General features: G+C 39.1%; 1 protein-coding gene across 3 annotated transcripts in view; it reads right to left on the bottom strand.

Moving 5' to 3' along the window:
* The window catches only part of rims4 (regulating synaptic membrane exocytosis 4), a 29,721-nt gene that overhangs the window by 6,895 nt on the left and 4,601 nt on the right, over positions 1 to 18,225 (bottom strand). For 2 of the 3 annotated variants that reach the window (XM_030780654.1, XM_030780655.1), the window contains one exon: positions 4,879 to 5,017. In XM_030780654.1, the coding sequence (XP_030636514.1) occupies positions 4,879 to 5,017 (139 nt within the window). Of the gene's footprint in view, positions 1 to 4,878; positions 5,018 to 11,558; positions 11,565 to 18,225 lie in introns of all 3 variants that reach the window. The other variant, XM_030780656.1, reaches the window with a different exon arrangement.

The raw sequence follows: 18,225 nt of genomic DNA, 5'->3' as shown, positions 1-18,225 counted from the left end.
TGTTTTCATACCCAAATACAATACTATAAAACTGCATCTTTGTACAAAAAAAAAAAAAAAAGAAAGGAAAAAGAAAAGAAACAAATATCTGTGCAGCTGTGTGTGAGGCAGTCTCAGTTGGCCAGAGCCAGTGAGCTGATGACTGGTAAAAGCAGGCTTTCCTTTAATGGCTTTATTGATAAACGGCTGATGTGGGAGCAGGGGTAAATTGTTGATCTGAAAGCAGCACTATCTCTTACGTAAAAAGGGCAGACAGCTCTCTCTGCTTTAATAATGCTCTGGCTGTGGGGGCTTTGCTTTAGCCAGCCGGGTTGATTGATAGCTTGGTGGACCAGGCCCTAAAGGAAAAGTGGTCCCTTGGCATCATGCCAGCTTCCAGAGAGCAGTCTGCCCAGACGCTGCTGCCTGAATAAGAGAGTCACAGCATGGGGAAACTCTGCAAGCATCACACCTCCCTCCAAGCCCACCTGATGGAAAGGCGCTCCACAGATGTAGAGAAGTGGGTTTGGAAGACAGAGAGGTGAGAGGGAGAGGCATTAGGAGGCAAAGGCACCAAAACTAAGTCCCTTGTCCAGCTGTTCTCCAACCTCTCCAAATGAAAGAGAGGGATAAAAGGAGAAATGACGGTTGCAAGATTATTTTAAACAAGGGTCAGTGTTTATTTTAGTTTAGGAGTGGAATTCCAATTTGCACCAACTTTATTGACACACTTTTACCCGATAATTTTGCAACTGTCACAAAACATGTTAGATCACATAGACTTTGTGTGCTGTGCTAATTTGATGCAGCTGCTAACAGACAACATGTTAAGCTGTCCAGCGTGTTATTCAGAGCTGAGTTGTGTGATATATACCCATAGACTGGCCATCTGTAACCTCAGAGAGAAATACAGCACACTGCTCTGAGACACAATGACAGAAACTATCAGTCAGGTGATATTTTTAATTCTACATCCTTCACATGATCATGTCCTTTCTGTATCTTCAATTTCCATAGCCTCTGTCTCTCTGCCTGTCTCTTTCTCTCCTTCTCTCTCTCTCTCTTTCTCTCCTTCTCTCTCTCTCTCTTTCTCTCTCTCTCGCTCTCTCTCTCTGTCCTTCTCTTTCTCTTTGTTTCCCCCTCTGCCCTGGCCCCCTGCCCTCTCTCTCTCTGTGAGTCTGTGTGTGTGTGTGTGTGTATCCATTTCACTCTTTTTCTCTGTCCTCATTGAGCCTTGTTGAAGATTTAAGGGTGCATAACTATTCACTTGCATTTAATGTTCTGACCTTGATTCTCTCAGTTTCTTTCTCTCCATCTCATTCCAGATTTGGTTTTAAAGTGTGGTGAATGGCCCAAAACAGATGCCACTTTTGGAGAGACGGGATCCCCTGAGATACCTCATCTCCTCCTCTCTCTCTCTCTCTCTCTCTCTCTCTCTCTCCCTCCCTCTCTTTCTCATTCTCTCCTCTATCCTCTCCCTATTTTAATCTTTCAGGCCCCTTTTCCCCTGTCTCCAACACTCTTCCATCTACCTCCCCCCTACCCTCTACCCTAACCTTTCCCAATTATTCGCTTACACCTTGCCCTCTGTCTCTGTCCTCTTTTCCTCTTATCACATTGAAAACATGTCGAACTAATTAGGGACTACATTCACAGCTAAAATAAAAAAATAAAATGTTTTACATGACAGTTAAGGAAAAAAAATGGTCAAATGAGATAGCTTTGTTGCAAAATGGCTGAATCTCTCGCAACATTCACTCCACCATTTTTCATTCCATTTACATATTTGTGTCCACGTTGTGTGTAAGAAGGTTTTTTTTATTTTTTTTACTGAATAAACAAACATACAATGGTGGACACTGGGGAATAGATGAAGCCAAGCCAGCCAAATCAGAATTTATACATAATATGACCAGCAGTCAGATCTATGCCCATTGTGTTCACTGTGACTGAGTGACAGAATTATAGACCTGGTTCAGACTGAGACCTCACTGAATGTCCACAGTAAAATCTACAAAAGTCTGTACAATAGCAGTCCCTGTACTACACTTGTCCCTGCACAACACTGATCCCTGTACTATACCCCTGCCTGTATTATATCCTTCCTGTAAAATATCCCTTCTCCATTTTCTCTCTGTCACAATGAGGCTTAGTGTAGTCTATTGTACAGACATGTCACTAAAGCCTCTTTACATCAAATTCCCCATTCTCCATCAGGATTAAAACAGTAAGATTAAAAAAATGATTAATCTTATGAAATTTGTCCAGGTCAATAAAGATTTAGCAATATTCTGTAATCCTATTTGTCCCCCCCAATTCAGGAAGTGTGTGACAGTGCAAGCATTATTGCAATGTTTCTTCCTGGTGTGTGTATGCCCCTAGCAGCACTAATAGTTCTCTCTCTCTCTCTCTCTCTCTCTCTCTCTCTCTCTCTCACTCTTTCTCTCTCTCACTGCTGGTGCACAGTGCTGAGATGAATTGGCCTGTTTGCTATGCACACATTACACCACTTCATGCTTGATGAGATTTAAATAAACATTTATGTGTCATAAGTGGTACTTCACTGCTGGTTTTGGCATACTAATACTCATTATTTAACATAACTGCTTGGAGCATATTGCAAAGGCTGTATGTATTCTCTTAATCGTTGGACCATAAACACAAAAGCCCCATTCTGATAAATGCTCCATTTTCTTCTTATGCTATGTCATTTTGTTCATGTGTCTGTTTATAAGAGGATTCAGATATACATATTTCTAAGAAAAAAAGAAGCACAGATTCTCATAGTTTATCAGCCAGTATCACATAGATGATCCTTAACACTGTAGTTTGAAGCTCCTCATTATTTCTGTCCTAAGTAAGGAAAAGAAATAATTAGGGAAAAACATAATAAAAAAAATAGGGAAAAAATGTGTGTCTGAAACTTTTTTATGTTTTGAACCACTAAATGAAAGCAAAGTGAAATGAAAAACAGTCGCCTTCTACAGCAGGACAAAAAGATAAAGGTTAGCTTCTGAGAGAAGGGAAGAAAGACAGAGAGACACAAAAGAAAAGAGAGAACAAAAACAAATAAGCAAAGAGAAAACATGAGAGTTTAGCAGTACTGGTGTGATCTGAAGAGAGAGCCGATAGGGATGTTTTTGAGAAAGAACCCGAAACAGGATAACGTTTGCTAACACTCATCCTTCCAAAAGCATTCCCTGTTTATGTAAAGACACATTATTCTGTTATGTATTCATGAGATTCATAAGATGCAATATAATATGGTAAAATATCTTTGGCTGCTGCCAAAAATTTAATCTCCCCCACTGTTCAGTTCCCGGTAATCCAGTGTCAATTAGCTTGATTTCTCTCTCTCTCTCGCTCTCTCTCTCTCTCTCTCCCCTGATGGGATGGTGCATTCAGAGTGGCTGTGAGGTGACTTATGTAATTCTTTACATGCAGGGTTTACATATGTGCATGCGTGTATGGGGGTTCTCTGTTGGAGTGTATACATGAGCACAGGTAGTCCTGCTGCTGACAAAATTCTGTGCCTCGTTTCATAAATGCAGTACATACGTAATAATCCCGTAAATGAAACCATACTAACAATGTGTGCTTATCAGCTGCCTTTTTTTGGGGGGGAGGGGTGCCCTGTTTGCTGAGAAATGAGAAGTATAGAGGCGCCTCCTTCTACTCAACACTCATACACTCATATACTGATTTACTCATAGTGATATACTGAGTGCCATCTATTTCAACTGCAGCTTGTTCACATGTATATTTATACAAACCCTCAGCCAAATCCACATACCGATACACTGACATCTCCTTGTGTTAAAACCCAGACACAGCACACGTCTGATGTTCCCGGAGGAGTCCCTCCCCTCTCATCTTTAAGGGGCATTTATACACCTCAACAAATAGACAAGAACTTTTACTGACTCACCTTATATTTACATTTACATTTACATTTACATTTATTCAGTTTGTACACGCTTGCAAATGCCTTTTATAAGAGACTTTCTTTTCTCCATATTCATAGTTAGAGCATTGAAGAGAGAAATATGAGACACAGAAACATTTATTTGTGGCTGTGTAAAGTTTACATGTGTGCAGATGAAAGACGTGTGCTGTTCTGAGAGCTGTGGCAAAGGCAGCGTCCTGTGTATTGTTGAATAATCATGGACATTAAAAGCTTTCTGCTGACAGACATGAAGTGACAACTGAAGCACTGTCCAGCAGTGCGAAACACTCAGATGATTTTTTTTTTCTTTCTTTCTTTTTTTTTTAAATCACAAGTACATTGGAAGAACGGTTTATGTCTTATAAACCATGTAAACATCTTTTGGATGATTCATCATCTGAAACAGGCACAAGTTGTATGATAAAATGTTCTCACAAACGGCAAAATGAAACACTAGATCTAATCATTATGAATGCAATACCTGACTAGCAGTAACACTAAAGGTCTGTGTTTCACTTTGTGATACATGACCCAATCATGACTTCTAGGAGATCTTACCTTGTTTTTAAAGATTAAATGCAGAACAACAATGTGACAGCAAATTTCTCCTGAACATTACAATAGTTCATTGCTTAAGCAGCAAAACACAGGTGGTTCAAAATAAAATAATTGTATTTCCCCATGTAATCTAGAAGTGTATACTTACTGTCGTTTGTATATTCAATGTACCAAATACATTTTGGGTACCCATATCATTGAATTAAATCAAATGTATCTTTTATTTGGAGTGCTGAAGTCGATGAATGCAGACTACGTATAAATTGTGTACAAATGTATGCAGCCAGTACACATACATAGTCTATTCGAATTATACTCCATATATTTCATTTCCTAGCATGAAAAAACAGGTCTTGGTACAATGATGTGTGTGCATGTGTGTGTGTGATACCCACTTGCCCTCTGACCCATAGCTGTTCATGCTGTCCTCAATAGATTCATGGCTGGCTTGCCGGACTGTGCGACTAGGCATTTCCACGGCCAGTCCTGTCTCTGTGCTCCTCTGGATACCCTTCAGTCTGCGACCTTCAGCATCTGCAACAGAGGGAGTAGGGGAGTGGGGAGGGGGGGGGGGGGCTAGGTTACTGTAAGAGCAAATGTACATATTTTCACCAAGTACAGTTAAAACTCTTTGCTCTGTAATGTTTGCATTACATGAATACACAGTTGTTATCAGTTACCATGAACCTTAAAAGAATATAACTTCACACACAGTTCAATCAAAACGAAGCTTAAACACTTGCCTAAGTGCCTTAAATTTCTTTAAAAAGGAATCCCATACACATGTATATTAAGTGTATTGTGTATATTTCTTTTAGGAAACCATGTTTTTCACTGGCTGTGATGCAGGGCGATTCCGCATTAGCAGGGCAGTTAAAGGACATGCTTTTGGGTCTGCTCTGTATTTGATTGTTTTCCAATATGTCAGTTTTTCAAGAAATAAGAACACATATACCTAGTTTAGATGTGGGTAAAAATGGTCATTATTTTGAATTAAGACTGATTCATTCTGATTTCCAGTTTTGCACATGTTTTTTCATCTGTTTCTGTTTGTTGATGGTTTTACTCCAATAAATGAGAATTCTGACCAAAACAAGGAAGTTTGATCACATTACACTTGTCCTGGCTTCCCTTCATTGGCTCCCAATTCATGCAAGGGCAGATTTTAAGGTGCTCTTATTAACATATAAAATTTTACATGGGCTTGCGCCTTCCTACCTGTCTGACTTAATTACACCCTATAACCCCCCTCGCACCCTGCGCTCTCAAGATTCTGGACTATTAGTTGTTCCAAGAGTTAAAAAGAAGTCCGCTGGCAACCGAGCCTTTTCCTACCACTCTCCCTTCCTCTGGAATGGTTTACCTACAGAAGTTAGGGAAGCAAACTCTCTCCATACCTTTAAAACCAGACTAAAGACTTATCTATTTTCTCGAACTTATGCATTATATAATTTTGATTTGACTTTATTATAGACATGTAAAGCCCTTTAAGACTATAAATTGTGATATTGGGCTCTAAATAAACTTATATTGTCATTATTATTATTATTATTATTATTATTATTACTATTGCTATTATTGTTATTATTATAAACTTTGTTCTATTTTGTACATTTCTCCACCACTTTCATAACTTGTACATGGCATATACTCCCATATTGAAAATTAACTCCAAGGGAAAACGAATAGATGACACAGTTGATGTTTGTTAGGAGTAGCTTTGTGATATTTTTTGCTCTGTTTTATCTTACAGAAGCAACAGGAGGTTGGACAGAGGCATGGTCAGTGACAGCTGCTGCTCCCTGCAGCCATTTCTGAATTTATTTTCAATACAAGCGCTGCACTTCCGCAAGGAGGAAAAAAAATACAATCCTTTTTAGGGTACAGCCTGAGATTTAAAAAGGTTTCAAATCTCTTTTATATGATGTAGGCTACCATGATTTCTTTAACTCATTTTGGACAAGTAATAAGATCTTAGCTCCCCAAGTTGCTATGATGAAACACTTTTATACATCTTTGCAGAATAGCAAACATCTAACACAAAACTGCATAGAACCAGTCCCAAAAAATGTATTTATTTTCTTAAATACAGAACACTGCTAAGTTATTTATGTGAACCCTGGAGGAATGGTATATTTCACACAGTTGAGTCAGATTGTGTCAGCTGTATGGTGATTTCAGTATTCGGATAGCTTGCCTGGAGGTAATGACACAAATTGTGCAGTAAACACAAACATAATCTTCAATCCTGACACAAGCCTATTAGGGTGCCGTTGTCGGACTCAGAACACTTGAAGGAGTCCATTCAAAACACTCACTGCGTCGCACCGAAAGACTCAGAGATCAGGCTGGGAGTCTCCTGTTTTATTAATCTGTACACAGAGGGGCAGAGGATGTTTTAATTCTTGGCAGGAGATATTAGCATAGAGATGTGAGGGTTTCAGGGATATTTATTCTTTTTATTTATACTCATATACATTTTGTTTTGGTGTTGAAAGACTCAGTGTGAATGTTCACCTCTCAGCTCATTGTGGAGGACAGATATTACCCTCTTATGCGTGCACATAACAAAACAAAACAAAACAAACAAACAAATAAACAAACAAACAGTTTCTGTTGTGTGGCTTCACTCACTTGTATAATGTAACTGGAATTCAGCTCTTGCCCTACTGGTTTTCATCCACATCCCGGTATTTACAGAACTGATGTTTCACAGATTTCTTGTGTTCAGGTCAGACAACATTCAATTTAGGATGAGGTTACAATTTTATTAAGAAGTGTTTTACTGATAAGTTAGAACTAAAATATAAAGCACTGTTCTCATACTAATACAGCAGCAGGTTCTTTCACTAATTTCGTGATGGGGGAGAAAATATGGTTTGTGAGCATTTTGTCATTTTTTACAGACAAAATTCATAGAGCTATACAACTATTCAGGTAGATAGTATGTAGAAATATAATTATATAATGTACAATATAGTTATATAAGGATAAACTGAACTTTTGTATGTGTGATTTTACTGTTAAGTACATCACGGCTGTCAACCACACAACTGCCACTGATTAGGGCTAATCAGCATAACCTGGCATGGATTTGAACAGGAGACTGCATTTCAAACACTTTTGTAACAAAAAAACAGTTTGGGTGAGTTTAAATTCTAACGTACTAGAGATAAAGCCGGATCCTTGTGCCCTGGAACAGTGTGTATTTAACCGAATCCAGCTCCACATACAAATAACTGCAACAACTAGGTTTTGTTTAAGAAATACACTGAATGTAATACTTTTAATTTTAATGTCCCAAGTAAGGGCCCTAGACCCTGCATTCATAACACATAACTCAGACATCTGCAGATAAAAAAAAAAAAAAACAGCTATTGATTTATTCTGTGCCTAAGTCTATGTTAGCATAATTGGGTTAGACTTTAGAGATAGGGTACAAGAACAAAATGTGTCCAGGTAGCAACACCGCTCTCCTTCATGTATCAGCCTTTTTTAAAAATCCATTTATTCATTTATTTATTTATTTGTCTGCAGTTCAATACTGGAATGGTCCATGACCTGTTTAGACTTGTTCCTGAAAAATCCTGCACCACTCATTTCATCGTGAGTTTTAGGTGCATGTGCACATGCTATAACTGCTATGTCACTGAGAGTCTACGGACTGACACACACAGACGGAACATTCAGCCTCATGTGATGCACCCCAAAAGACACTGTTGCCATGGGAGACCGGGACTGGTGGAAATTCTGGAGATCTCTCTCTCCCTCTCTCTCTCTCTCTCTCTCTCTCTCTCTCTCCCTCTCCCTCTCTCTCTCTCTCTCTCTCTCTCTCTCTCTCTCTCCTGTGACTTTTTTCATGCCTCCAAATGTCAATGCACATTATCCTCATTGTGTTATTGTTTATCACATCTTTCCAAAGGTTCTTCTCACATGACAGTCAGTGCAATGTGAAATAACATGGCAACCTGAATTTACCCTGAAATCACCAAATTTTGCTTTATGCATTTCTGTCCTGGAAATACACAGATTTTGACACTAGTGGCATATTTCTTAACCAGGCCATCAGTGCTGACTGATTAGAGGACCAGCTAAGGCTTGGGCCAGTCAGTCTTCTCTACCTAAAACAGTTGGAAAATGAATGAGTAACTGATTACATGTTTGCTATTTTGTCTGCGTGAGCCACTGACAATGTAACTGAACGCAACAAATTAAGAATTTGGTAAAGTAAGCAATGATTGAGAGAAGAGTGATTTTAATAGCCTACTCTTTTTTGATTGTGTTTTCAGCTTGCTTGTTCAATACTTTATATACAATAACCCACCAATTCTGCAGTCTTTCACACTTTTACACTTTTTTGTTTGTTTTTGTCTTGGCACCAGGAAAGTTCTGGTTGAGTGGAGATGAATGGCTAAAGACTTCATTGCAGTAATTAAAGAAAGTCCAAACTGCTGCTGACAGATAACATTACATGGTGGGCAAAGTGAGAGCAGATGAAATGTGGTTAGCATGAAAACTTTGAAGGCACCAGTTGTGTGAAAGGGCTCTGTAAATGCACGCAAGCGAAAGGTAGGTAGAAGTTTTATGATGTGTAACATTTCAATACCGTAAACACTGATTAATCTGTGGGAGGCCTTGACTACATGGGGTTAAATTAGGATTGTTTGATTTTCTGCCAGTTGGCAACTCCTAATTCTCACTGAATGGTGGTTTACTGGATTCTAAAGGAAGTAAATGAAAGGTATACCATTTGATTTTTCACCACTGTTTTATTTTATAGATGCTAGTGTTGGCTTTCTAAGATGAAAAAAAGGTTCATTTGAGGAAAACCCATCACAGACAGAGCCAAGCCTCCAAGCTGAATTCACAGTGCCAGTCATTTTGCTGGTGTTTAAAATGAGAACTGACACTGTACGAAGCCAAATAAATCTTTCATATCAGAACACAGCCCTTCCATTTGTCTGAGACATTAATTAACTTTAGAGAAGTTTTAATCCACACAGTGCATCACAGCTACAGTAAACTTCCAGAGTCGTCGTCTTGCCTGGGATGCCCTGTTTTACAGATGTGAGATATACCTATGGAAAGCACTACTTCTGTATTAAACTAAACATCAAGAACAATTATAGATTATTCACTACATGTGTGCACTACATGTGTGCACTTAATAGATCTGACTAATGCCCCATTTACATGAATGGAGCAAAATCCAGAACCACTTTCTGAAGGAGTGGCCTACTATAGTTTCAACCTGTAAAATTTTGCATACATCATTGCTCATGATGTCTGAGGCAGTTTTAGTTTGTAGATCATTACCACTCATTACTACTGCTTCAGCCTCTGTGAATAGTGTTTCTCTTCAGTTTGGAAATGAAGAGAAGAAAATCTGGTTAACTGTTATTTGCTTGTTTTTGGCTTTTGTTTTTGTTCTTTGTGGTTAGACATTTTAGGCTCATTTAGGTACAGCAAAATCAACTACAATGTATAATGACATAGAACACTTTAATATCTGTCAGATACTTCTTCACACACTTCATCAATAATGTGGTCTTTTGCCAGATTTTTCTGGAAAACATAAATTCAGAATAACAAACTTTAATTGTTTTGTAATAAATATCCATGGATCCAGTCTTGTCCTCACAGTACTTTGAAAACCAAAACTGGTCTCTTATCCCTAACTGCTTGCCATGTGATCGTGGTGACAAAGTTTAATCAGTGCTGACCTATTCTGTCCTGTGCTGTCCCATGTGATTGGTGGGAAGTGGTAGCACTGATCCAGCAGATGTAGCAAGATGCGCTTCACTCCATTGCTATAGCGATGGGTATCCACTTTACATGATGGGTATCCCAATACATGTTAAAATATTTCAAGCAAAATGCCATAAAAAAACAATATTCCTGAATTCCCTCAACTTCACATGCTCTCGCTCAACCAGCTTTCTTTTCTCTTTCTTCTGGGTACATGACTGCTGAAAAAATATTGAAAAAATATTCTCAAGAACACATTCTCAGTGTTTAGATCGTTTACAGCATTTCTACAAAAATGGACACAGTGGAGTTACTCTTTATCTTCCACTAAAAAATAAGAGTTTATTGTGAGTACTGTGTTCCATTTGTGATTGCTCATGAATAATATTTGAAGGGGAAGAAAAACAGTACATGGTAGCACTCTGTCCTTAAAAACACCTCATTAATGTATACGAAATAAAGCTAGAAGACGAGACACCCCCTGCCTCTCTGCAGCACTGATAAGTTTCCCATTCAATATGATGTATACCCCCACCCATAGAGGTAGGTGGCAATAAACTGTATCCCTCTCTGTTTTTATTAATAGGACCTAAACTCATTAATCAAAGTGACAGTCATAAATGTGAAACACAAGGCTTGGAAGGGCCTTTTCAGTGCACTGTCTGATGCTATCTAAATTTAGCTCTACTTAACAATCTCTGCTTGTCTGATCCTTATCTTTGACATTGGCAGTATTTTATTTATTACTATCAAGGGCCATTGATCAAATGGAAGATGTTCCACTCAACCTGTAGAACAGTCTAACACCATATTATCCAAACCTATCTACAGATCATCGTATGTCAGCAGTAAACTTGCAGTGTGTTCAGGTATACATGAGGTAGCTCTTGCAGGCCCCCGTTCTGAGCCAGTGGCCCACCAGTGATGCTGACTCAACCTGACTGTGAACTAAGAGCAACCTGTCCTTTACAGCCACGTCAAAATCTCAGTTTTAACTATAGCAAAGCTTATCATTATTGGCCACTGTACAGTTGGTCTTAAAGACAAACTTACTGATATGAACACTGCTTGGTTATCAAATTAGTCTATATCTGATACCACGTAGAACTCCTAGAGCCTTGTATATTATCTCTTTTATACTGTGAACAAATCATATACTGTAAATAGTTGTATAGACCATTGAATCTGTTTACCCTGGACTCATTCTACACTGTAAATGTCTATTCCATGTGCTGGCCAGAGGAAGACGGGCTCCCCCTGTTGAATCTTGGCTCCTCCCATGGTTTCTTCCTCCTATTCACTTCATTAGGGAGTTTTTCATTGCCACTGTCACCTTGGGTTTGCTCACTGGGAGTCACTAATCGCTGTAATGCTGCTTTGACACAATTTTTGATTGTAAAAAGCGCTATTCAAATAAACTTGAACTTGAGCTTGAACGCAGGGCAGGGTCTCAGGTCAGAGTTAGGGTTAGGGCTTATGAAAGGTTTAGGATTGGGATCAAAATAAAAGCTAAGGTGAATTTTTGAGTGGTTGTTACAACTGGCAATTAAAGACTTGGAGCTGAGGTTATTCATTCAAAACTGTGCAAGAAGAAATTATGTATAATTATATAAACACAAGGATTTCCTGTTAGCAACCATGTGGACTACTAGCAACTACCTTGTCCTTTATAGTTTAAACATATGTTTTTGTTATCACAAAAAAGAAGATTTTATTGATTTCCAAATAGACCGATTCATAGTATATTGATTAAATGAGGGTGCTGTTGATGTTTAATAGAGATGTCGATTCTGTGGTTTTTCCCAGTCACTGATTGGTTCATCATGTAACCCTTCATTACTCATGCCTGTTTCAACTGGCTATTAACTCCTCTGATGAATTGGTGTTGTCAGAAAACCATTGGTCAATGACAATGTTGATCGATGATGTCTTTGAGGCATATGGACTGAAACAGAAAGCTATGTGGCCCAGCCCTCCTTTGCTCCAACCACCAGCCATTTGGAAAATCAGAAATCTTATTTCTACAGTAGGTTTTGTCATAGCAAAATTCAGGATGGGAACTATAGTCCTTCTCATAAATGTCAAATGTTGACATATAGCATTACAATGGTGCATTTGCACAATTGATTTATTTATAGTATATGGCACATTGCAGGCACTGTTGATGACGAATCCATGAAATATGATGCACACTTTGACTTAACGTTTACTGTAGGACTATCCATCACTTTCAGCATCTGTGGAAGGGGCTGTAACCATAGCTAACAGAGTAATGTATAGTAAGCAAGTCATTTTTCAAATCAAGCAATGACACGTTGGTAATTGATCCCTACATAGAGCTATTTGGCAAATATATAACTTCATAATTTTCCATGAGGGAGAGTTAAGATTAATTGTATTCATTAAGGATTGTTTATTAAGGGTTCTAGATTCTGCCACGAAACATAAGCCCGTTTTCAATAACTTACTAACCAAACCGATTATCTTAGAAACCACTTAAGAACCATGATCAAAACATGCTTGCAGACAGATATAATCAGGTTTGAAACAGAGGTCATTATACATAAATAATGATCACTCATGGACCGATCAGGAGGAAGCATTCAAGAAAGGCCTGGAACAATCTGAAACATTTATGTTCCCATGTGACAGAACGGAAATAAACACATTTTTTCTGATATATGGTTTTATTTTATTTTTAATATGTTTTTTTTTTTGCAGTTTTTAGATGCAAACCCTGTTCCCAGCATAGACACTTCCAAAGCTGGTATTAAGAGAACCATAGAGACCTGCCATGAGATAAACCAATGGAATTCTGCTCTGCTAACTGGGTTTCTCTGGAGGTTCTGAAAGTCCACAGTGATGGAATTAGCCAAGAACAAAAGCCAGCAAAAGCCCTTACACACGTATGTGTCATGATCCTGTTTATGTTTAAGCAGATAGAAAGCCATGACAGATTTTAGTTCGTGTCCAGTAGTTGGGTGGGGTCTTCCTGGTGTTGATTCTTTCATCGCACTTATGCTTATTTTTGTGTGGCTGTTGTCAAGACACTGTTTACAACAGATGGTTCTTATAATGCCAAAGCATAGTCAATTGAACATTTTCTGTTTCATTGTGCAAATCTTGTACCTTAATCTGAAATCTCACAGGTTTCTGCAAGCTTAAATTATGCCTTTCAAAAAAAAGCAGATCTACTTGCTGGGTTCCTCTGATTACACCCAGATGAGAGTCCATCTGCTTCACCTGAGTGGAGAGCCAATGCACCCACACACACACACACACACACACACACAAAACACCACCACCAACAGTGCTGCAAACCACAAAACCACAAAAGTCACAAACCACTACAAATGTTAAATGATTGCATTGTGCCATAACTCTCCACCAACCCAAAACATTTGAATAAGCAACCACTGTGCAGGGCTGTGTCAGAAAGCGGAAAGATGCTTAAAACATGGCTCTAACCTTGGCTATAATTGGATATGAGGGAGGGTGAAGAAATGACCCCCTGAAAATGGCCAGCAACGTTTCAAATTTATATTAATATACCTGAGATCATTTTGGGGATTCAAATAGTTCTGCTCAAATTAAGGCCTGCAACCCCAGAATTCTCTGCCTCTGTTCTCTGTTTCACTAAATTATTCATTCACTCTACTTTTTTCCCCCAGTTTTATTTCAGCGACTGGATGGTCAGTCAGCCTGGCTTAATTAAGTGGACTATTTGAACTATAACTCTCTTTTTTTAATTTCGGTAATATTGTATACGTTTTGCTTTCCTAACATACTCTAAGGATAAAATACATGTTAATTACTGGATGAGTCTATTCAGTTTGAGGGATGTCTTTCTGTCAGTGTGAACCAGCTGTGAACAACATGTTCAATCAGTTTCAAGAATCTGACATAAAACATCTTCGCTCTCTATCTCTCCCTGCTGGTAATTTCCGTAGAGGGTCATTTTTACAGCTTTGGCAGTAATACAGTTATTCTTCATTCATATTCATAAGGAAATGGATTTTATACCTATAACTAGTGCATCCAGGGCTATTGTAGCCTTTGCTCTCAGCTAACATGCTATTATATTTGCTATGTTGCAGAGAGAAATTTTCCCTGTACCATACTACATTATGCTTGTATATTTAACTATATATAATTTATGCCATCTTGGATCATGTTGCATTTATGTTTTCATTGTTTTTGTAAGCAGCTGCATACATATAACACAAATCCATTCCTAGCACTGAAACATCTACATGAATAGATAGCAAACCATATTTGAAATGCATACACAATGTCATTTTGATTGCACTCTTTAAAAAAAAAGGTGGTGGGGGGTGTATGCATCTGGGCTGAATTGACTCTGAGTATGTGAACAGCTCTGAGCCCTGTGTGTGTATAAACATGACATGAGTGTATGCATACAAAGGCTTTTGCAACAATTGTGGAACAGAGAGGTAGAGGCAGAAAGAAAATGTGAGTGTGTGTCATTAGTGTATTAAGCCCTCAGCAGTGACGTTAACTAAAGCTGATGAGAGAGGGGTTATGTAAATGCTCCAAAACCAAAACAAACAAACAAACACATCCTGTTAGCCTTCAAGTCCACGTAAATGAGTCACACACGCACACACACACAAACATACACACATACGCATATGCACATATACACACGCGCGTGTGGTGCACACGCACATACACGTGCACGCGTGTACACACACACACACACACACACACAGGCACACACATGCAATGGCTATTTAGTTAAAAGCTTGAGCTTTGTGCCATTCTGACGGAGCATTTGTGTTTATCAGGGGCATCATGCTGACATGAACCTGGGCGTGGAAAACTAGCCTGTCAATGTGCATTTATGTAAGAAATGGTCAGAGCACAGACCTGCAAATTTACTATCTCTGCCATAACTAGGTTCCTCTGCAATATACTCTGTTACCTAACCACTCTCTCCTCTCATTTTTATTCTTTTTTCACCTTAGCATTTGGTAGAATATTCATTTCCCCCTAAAATCTACAAGGCACTGATACTGATGTAAAGGCATAGGAAACTGCAGTAGGACAAAAGGAACATTATTCTTTCTTTTATGTCTTATATAAATGAAATTCTGTGTAATATCTGATAAAGCAGGCTAACATGCACCACTGTTTTTTCACCATCACCATCTGCCTACAGGGCATTGCGTCACTGTGTCTCTTCGGGTCCTAACGTACGATGCCAGCTCTAAGGGTGCAAACCAAATGGTCCCTTATTACTTACACACTCTGCAGGAGCTGAGCTATTATTGGACAGTGACGTCTACCTGCAATCCATTAAGGTAAGGTCATTAAATTAGACAAGAATTACAACTGTAGATTTGAAGCAAGAAAAATTTAATGCTGACTGAATTTATTGCTTTTTTTAACACAAAAAACCTGAAAACCTCAGTGGTTATAACAACTTAGCTGCAATTGCACCTAACACAGGGAAGCACAAAAATATTAGTGCTACATTTGGTGACACAAATATGATTCACTGACACAGAAAGCGATGATGATAGACATCAGAAACATGAAAGACCCCAAAAAGTGATGTAGACCCTTGCTTACATTTCTAAACTTCCAAAATAAACAGTGTTTCTAAACAGTGTTTAGCAGCAAACAACCTTTTTATGGAAGAACAGGGAACACAGTGAAGGAGAGAATGATGATGTCATATAGGAGGTGAAGGACGTCTGTATCAGACATGCTCACTAGGGCTTGCCGTCCTAGGCTCCCGATCAAACGCTGTGCAACAATGTCTGTTGTCAAAAGAGCTGTGCAAATAAAATTAAACTGAGTCGAACAGAATTATACAGAGCCAAAAACAAATGTTCAGTTCTCTCACAATCAGCTAAAGCGTGCAGCTGTTATCTTTTTGAAGACCCCAGAATGTCTCCTCCTGTAATAAACGGACGGCTTGTGTGACTGAAGAGAGAAGATTCACATAAAGCTTGTTAGAACAGCCTTGTGACTTGTCTGCCACCTCAGAAAATGAGTGAGCTGCCTAAGTCCAGATGCCCTTCGAAAAGCCTCAGAATTGTTCCTGGGGTTTGGAGGTAAGGGAGAGGGGAGGGGGTAGAGATTGCTTCCTCAGCTGCAAAGTATTACTGAATCAAAAACACCATTCATCTGTGAATTAGTCCAAAGGCCCACCTGTTGTTCGGGTGTGAATCCATCGTCCACACCTCTGATAACGACATGGACTGGGAACCTCGGCTGTATTTCACAGCACCACTGCGGTAACCCAATCTGGGCAGACATGACATTCAGCTCTCAGAAACGTGGTGCGTTCTCCCCTTGTCTCAATCACATGGGAAAACATGTGGAGCAGTGGTCTTTAGAGTGTCACATCTTAAAAACCTGTCTTAACGCTAGTGTCTTTACACAGTCATTATACAAACAATGTATGCACTGCTGCATTGTGTGAAGCAAATAAATCGACAAAAAACGCAATTACCAGCAGTTTCACATGTATTTTTGGTTGGGGTGATCAGTTTGATTAATAATTTGAAATTCAGTTTATGAACTGTAGCATAGCCATAGAAAATACTGAGTGATGAGAAATGAATAAATTGGTTTTTCATTCGCTCTCCTAATTTCAAAAACTAAATCAACACCACCTCTTCAATGTACCTTGAAACCACAACCCCCCATAAAACTACTAGAATTGATATAACAATGAGAAATACAGCTTGTGAGTGTCCTTACAATTCATGGTGATTTCTGAGAATTGGATCTCTTAAAACACAAAACAAAAATGACAGTTCGACCCTGACCCTGTAGCGAACGTGAGAAACACACATCATCGGCGTCAGGCTGAGCTCACACACACATACGTTTTGAGGATGTGGGGACGATGTGCTCCAGAGCTCTAAATGAGGGAAAAGAAAAAAACCCATGTCCTCCTTGGCTCTGTACATCTCGCAGATTTGCTCTTTGTGTTTATAAATCACAACCGACCTCTTTACGTCTGCCCTTGATTCGCTGCGCTCTTACACAACCCGGGAATTATAAATGCCACCAGTTCCTCTCTCTTGGGTGGATTTTATAGGCTATTTCATTATTTTTCTGTGTGTGTGTGTGTGTGTGTGTGTGTGTGTGTGTGTGAGTGTGTATATGTCTGTATGTGTATACCTGTGTATGTGTACGTGTGTGTGTGTGTGTGCACGTGTGCGTGTGCGTGTGTGCGTGTGTGCGTGCGTGAGTGTGTGTGTGTGTGTGTGTGTGTGTGTGTGTGTGTGTGTGTGTGCATGAGGTATTTTGAGTTGAGGCATCAGTACACTGAATGTCAGTGTAGGTGTATTAATAACACTAAGCATCTGCCAGAGGCAGCACTCAGTCACAGTGTGTACCTGGACCTGTGGTACACACACACACTCACACACATACACACACACACAAAAAACACCAGTGCAAAGTGCAGAAAAATGCATGAGAGAAACTTTAACTTGATAAACCAAATTATCAGAATCTACCAAAGTTAATACTGATTAGATGCTTTTTCTCTCTCCCTAATGTATATATGTCTCTGTGCATTACAGTCCATGAGGTCTCATAGGTTTCCTTGCCTTAAAACGTTCAGTTCAGCTGAAATGAGTGATACCAGCTCACACTTCTTCCAGCACATATTAAACAAGACACTGTCATTTTTACATGGCCACGGCCGTATGTTGCGGTCAATGTAACACCCTTGGAGGCTAACTCTTCACACAGGGTCTGACCTATATTAACCCTGGCCTGTGTATCCATTCAACACACACACACACACACACACACACACACACGTATATATATAAACAAATAAACAGACAAACAAAGCCTGTCAGCTTTACAAAGCTTTTATTGTTGTGTCCTAAGTCCTAAATATTTTAATCCCCATACTAGTCATCAAAAAGCAGATGCCACCAAGTTATGAAAGATACATTATTTCCCTCTCCAGGATATTCTATCCAACTTTCATGCACAAG

The sequence above is a fragment of the Chanos chanos genome, chromosome 7 (genome assembly GCF_902362185.1).
Source record: "Chanos chanos chromosome 7, fChaCha1.1, whole genome shotgun sequence".
NCBI lineage: Eukaryota > Metazoa > Chordata > Actinopteri > Gonorynchiformes > Chanidae > Chanos > Chanos chanos.
This window is presented reverse-complemented; position numbering and strand designations above follow the sequence as displayed.